The 5928-nt window shown below is 37.9% G+C and overlaps 1 protein-coding gene across 1 annotated transcript; it reads left to right on the top strand.

Moving 5' to 3' along the window:
• The first annotated feature begins 1794 nt into the window (after positions 1–1794).
• On the top strand, positions 1795–3696 carry LOC145122246 (uncharacterized). The gene is made up of 6 exons (XM_079057880.1): positions 1795–1992; positions 2109–2294; positions 2374–2715; positions 2828–2844; positions 2917–3222; positions 3315–3696. The coding sequence occupies exons 1-6, from the start codon at positions 1795–1797 to the stop codon at positions 3694–3696; spliced, it is 1431 nt and encodes a 476-aa protein (XP_078914006.1).
• The last annotated feature ends 2232 nt before the right edge of the window (positions 3697–5928 follow it).

Raw genomic sequence — 5928 nt, 5'->3', positions numbered from 1 at the left:
ATGTCACCTTGGAAAGGTTTCCTCTAGTTTCGTAAGCAGCGCAAGATGGGCCCCCGGTTTAGTGGACCCTTCAAGATTATCGCTCGGGTGGGCAAGGTGGCTTACCGGCTGGATTTTCCTGATGAGCTCAGTCATATCCACAACACTTTCCATGTCTCGCAGTTGCGAAAGTGTTTAGCCGACGATTCTGCAGTGATACTTTTGGACGACATTCAGGTCGATGAGAGCTTTAATTACATAAACAGACCAGTTGCAGTTCTCGATAGAAATACAATTACTCTGCGCAACAAGGTGGTGAACCTGGTGAAGGTGCAATGGCAACACTAGAAGGGCTCTGGGTGGATGTAAGAGCCTAAAGCTGAGATGAAGGAGTACTAGCCGGAGTTGTTTGCAGCAACGAACTTCGAGGAAAAACTTTAATTCAAGTGGGGGAGAGTTGTAACACCCGTTCCCATGTATTTTAATTTTGGGAAAATGTAACTGTAGCCTCACGAACTTACATGTTTTGGTTTAAAAGGTCCCTTATGTTATTTTTTGGCTTTATAGGGGCATGAATTAACATTTAACCGGATAATAAGGCCATTTTCTAAAAAGTGAAGGGGTCACCCGGTGACTCCAATCCCAATCAGCAGCTTCTCTTCGACATGACATTAAACAAAAGCCAGCTCATATGTCCAAATCACATGCCACGTATAAGTGTATCGATAAATAAGACCAACCCTTCCTCTGCAAGAAATTATGTTCTTTACTCGGTTTCATCTACCCCTTTCTTCTATTTTCTTCTACTATTCATTGAAAAAAAGTGTCTTGGATTCTTGTTATGGTCGTCTACATGAAGATAGATCTTCATTTTGCTGGTTTGTTTACAAGGTATCCAGTGATCAGTTACTCAGATGGAGCAGAGCAAAGGTTTGAGGATGTGGATTTTGCTGGAATGGACAAAAACAAATTTCTATTGTTCATTCAAAGATTCTCAAACGAGACATGCATTGATTTGTACTTTTGCATGCCCGATATTGAGTTCCCTGGAGGATTGAGGATAATAGCAACTGAGAAAGACTACCAGGAGTTGATTGAAGTAGGGTATGATTGTGGATGTGTAATTTCTGTGTACATGCATCATATTGGTGTTAATGTTCATCAATGGATTGTTGATGAGATGGTTGAAGTATGCACCCCCTACAACAAGTATTCTGGTGTAGGTGAAGTAATAGAAGAGTTGCATGTTGAGACAGAAGGAGGCATTGACCTAGATGAAGTGCAAGTGCAAGGTAACTTGGACGATAACATTGAACATGGAGATTGCATTCCAATGAACAAGACCTTGAATGATGTATTTTTTAACAAGCTCTGCCCCAAGGAGCAGCCAACTCCAGACAGTCCACCTCATGAGTATCCATCTCATGAGGATCCATATGATCAGATGGATGAACACGACCCAATTCATGAGGAGGTAACATATTTTAATGAAAATGTTCATTGGAAAAAGCAAAAACCTGTGTTAGGAATGGGATTTGAAAGTCCTAAACAATTAAAACATATGTTGTGTAATTATGTTGTTGCTAAAGGGTATCAATTGTGCTACAAAAAAAATAGTAGGAGGCTTTTAGTTAAATGTTGTTTAGGGTCATGCAAGTTTAGATTGTGGGCTTCATGGATGAGTGAAGAAAAATCTTTCCAGATTAAGTCTCTTATAGATGAGCATAACTGTGCAAGAAATTTTAAAATGGGGTCAATTTTAACTATGCATGGATTGGTAGCCATTTCACAACGCAATTCTTGCAAAAACAAAAAATGAGTGTTAGGCTACTAAAGGAAGAAGTAAAACAAAAATTTGGAATTGATGTGAGTATGGGAAAGTGTAGAAGAGCAAAGAAATATGCAATTGAACTAATTGAAGGCACACTAGTTGAGCATTATGCCAAGCTTTGGTCATATGGTGAAGAGATAAGAAGATCTAATCCAGGACAACTGTCAAAATGGATGTCAACAGTATGCCTGATGGGAAGAAATATTTTAGTAAGTTTTATATACGTTTTAAGGGGCTGAAACAAGGTTGGAAAGGTAGTTGTAGAAGGGTAATAAACCTGGATGGTTGTTTCTTAAAGGGATTATGTAGTGGAGAGTTGATATGTGCCATAGGAAGAGATGTTAACAATCATATTTTCCCAATAGCATGGGCAGTTGTGTGTGTGGAAAACAAAGAAAATTGGAAATGGTTTTTGGAGAATCTTAAAGATGATCTAGAAATGGAAAATGGTTTTGGTATAACCCTGATGTCAGATCAACATAAGGTATATCACTTACTATACAACTTCATATTTTTTGTTAATGAATTTCTATTTGCTTAACAGATGAATTCAAATTGTGTAGGGGCTATTGGAGGCTGTTAAGGAAGTATTGCCTACTACTGAACACAGGCAGTGTGGAAGGCATATTGTTGCCAACTTTAGGAAAAGATTCAGTGGTGTGCCTGATGAGAGGATGTTTTGGAAGGCATGCAAAGCATCAACTGAACCTTTATTCAATGCAGCCATGAAGGAAATACAACTACTTAATCCTATAGCATTTTATTACCTTATGGAAAAGAACCCAAAATCATGGTGTAGAGCTTTCTTTCAGGAGGGGAGGATGTGTGATGCATTTGAAAATGGATTATCTGAAAGCTTTAACAATGTCATTAGAGATGCAAGAAAAAAAACCAATAATCACAATGTTAGAAGAAATTAGGTTGTATGTTATGGAGAGGCAATTCAATCTGACCATCAAAGGTTGTTCATGGCCTGATTATAAACCATGTAAAGCCATTACAATCCTATTGAATCAGTTGAAAAGAGCTCAAAGGTAATTCCTTTATCTTTGAATTTGAATTGAGTAGTTACACTATAGACCCTAACTTATATACAATTGAAACAGGTATTGGCAGGTTTTACCTACTGGTTTAAACCAGTTTGAAACAAGAAATTTGGCAAAGTCTTATGTTGTGGATATAGATAAGAAGACTTGTTCATGTAGAGTGTGGAAACTAAATGGGTATGGATGTGTGCATTCAGTTGCAACAATCTCATACCTTAATAGTGATGTTGGTAATTATGTGGATCCAATGTACTATGGAGCAATTTATATGAACACCTACAAGTATCCAATGCATGGGATGAATGGTAGCAACATGTGGCCACCTACTGAATTCATTGCACCTTTGCCACCATTGAAGAGAAAAATGTCAGGTAGACGAAAATTTAATAGAAGAAAGGATGCAAGTGAAAGGGGTGCTAGACATACTATGTCAAAGGTTGGGAAAAAATTATATGTAGTGTATGCAAGAAAGAAGGACATAACAAGGTTGCATGTTCTCAAGCTGAAAAGCCAACAAAAATCAAGGTAAAGAAAAGGAAGAGAGAAGATGGTAATGCTGGGGAAGGAAGCAGTGGTAAGAAGGCAAAGGATGGTAAAGATGAGCATGTTATATATGAACAAGGAAGTAAGGATAATAAGGGCATTAATGGTAATGTTGGGGAAGGAAACAGTGGTAAGAAGGCAATGGATGGTAAAGATGAGAAAGGAGGTAGGGGTAACAAGGTAATTATCAAGAAAAGAAAGAAGTCTGAAAGAATAATCAAGAAAAAACTTGATACACGGGTTGAGGCTAAAAATGGGGAAGGAAACACTATTGACAAGCCAATGGAACTTGAATAGGTATTAAATTTCTTTGTCAGTTTCGGATTAATTATGGATGTTTGGTGTTATGTACTTTTTCTTTAGGATCCAAGAGAATGTTTCGGATTAAGTGTTTCAGTTTGATGTTATGTATTCAATGTGGTTATGATTGGTGTTATGTTTGTATGATTGGTGTTATGTATGCGAAGTAATGTTAATGGTTTCAATGTGCTTAAGATTGTGTGTTATGGTTATGGACGTGCATGGTATTGGGGTCCATTATTGACATTAGTGATGCGTATGGTCCCATTTATTATGGTTGAATATGGTCCACAGTTATTCTAGTTGAATATGGTCCCCCATTTATTCTAGTTGAATATGGTCCGAAGTCACTACCAACAAATACACTACGAATCTAACTTGGGATCCCATATGACTAAACCCATTGTTTTATGATTAAATTACAATGTCATTACATGGGTAATATAACACCCCTAATAATTTCCATAAAAAGCAAATAAACAACTGCTAAGTATTACAACTTGTAAACAATTATGCCAAAGAAAACAATCCAAATTAGAACTAAACACATCTTCAGCTATCAAATCTGTACTTCAAGCTTCTTTTTTGACCTAGCCAAACCTACAATCATAACTGCTTCAACACTCATATTCTTAGTGTATGCTTCTTCTACCCAACAAATAAAACCATTACGAGGTCCCTAACAAAATCAATTTTCGAGTGAGAACTTGAGAATGCAACAAACAAATAAATTAGGGCTACTGGCTACAGGCGCCTAATAAACAAACTAACACAAATCTTAGTGGGGCAAGCATAGAAGGTTCTTCCAGGGTTGGAGGGATTGGAATACATTCTTATTATGGCGATACATCCACACGAGCATTTCACCATTTTCGCTTCTTTAATTCCGAGAGCTCTTTACTTTTGAATGCAAACAATCACAGGGAAAAAGAAAGCTACTGCGGAGTAAGGAAGTAAAGTACTTATAAAGAGAAAATGAAGAAAATACGCCTTGACGAAAATACCCCTTTTGTTTGACCTCATTCACATCTGCCATAATTGGTGCACCAAACACAATTAATTATCATTAAGTAAGGCAACCAAATGTCCAAATCGTTACCCTTAATAAACAACAATGAACCCAACAAATTATAACCCATTCAATCTCTTTACATTTCAACAAGATCATACCAAAACGCCTGTTACAGGTAAGCAGGACTTCAAAATACATCCATAAATTACCATTACAACCACCACTGGAGTACCACTACCTATGCAAACTGGATTATCACTAAGACAAACGAACACACATAATCCTAATAACATATATGACAATAAAAACCATTAAACCTAACAGAAGATTACGACCACTATATTTTCATACCACTACAAACCACTTCCATGAGATTCACTTGCTGATTATCAAGTGAATGATGAAAATCATTAGCAGGAACATCACGACGACAAGACCCACAACCAACAGTGCAATCGCTTTAATCTGCTTCTCAACCTTCTCAAACCTTTGCTGCATGTTGAGGACATCAACCCTGGAATGAAGATAATCGTGACCCATCTCTTCCTTCATGCGCTCCACTTCACCCTTTTGCTCAGCTATGTTTTCACCACAGTCACAGAAGATCGTGTGCAAATCGTTCAAGTTAATCCCGTCTGTTGAGCTTATAGAGTTATTGGAGTTTATAGTATCTGGTGATGGTGGTGGGGTAGGCTCCATGGAAGACAGTGAAAGGCAAAGCGAGTATTGTATTATCGGTTGTCGGCTAGTGTTTGGCCGGAAGTGGTAACAAAAGTTTAGGGTTTTGTCCAGCAGACCCTTCAATTATATAGTAGGGGACCACTAAACCCATAGGGCCAAAGCAAGCCAACTCGGTGGGTGATTCGTTGACGTGTAATCCGAGTCGTGTGAGTTGACTCGCTAGCTTAGTTGGATGATGAGTAGGCAAGGAAACTAGTTGAATTGGGTCAAAATCCCAAATTATCTGGTTAAATGTTAATTCATGCCCCTATAAAGCCAAAAAATAACATAAGGGACCTTTTAAACCAAAACATGTAAGTTCGTGGGGCTTCACTGCCATTTTCCCTTTAATTTTCAGCCCATAATTAATATTTCTTGCAAAATAGGTCATTACGCTTGGCGTACATGGAGTGTACGTCGGGCGTAACTCATTAAAGGGATCTTGATTTTTGTTGAATACACAGGACGCACACTAGAGTACGTAGGTCATACTCATG

The sequence above is a fragment of the Lactuca virosa genome, chromosome 6 (assembly GCF_052849685.1).
Source record: "Lactuca virosa cultivar CGN04683 chromosome 6, Lactuca_virosa_CGN04683_v6, whole genome shotgun sequence".
Taxonomy (NCBI): domain Eukaryota; kingdom Viridiplantae; phylum Streptophyta; class Magnoliopsida; order Asterales; family Asteraceae; genus Lactuca; species Lactuca virosa.
The sequence above is the reverse complement of the archived record's forward strand: the minus strand, read 5'-3'. Positions and strand labels throughout refer to the sequence as shown.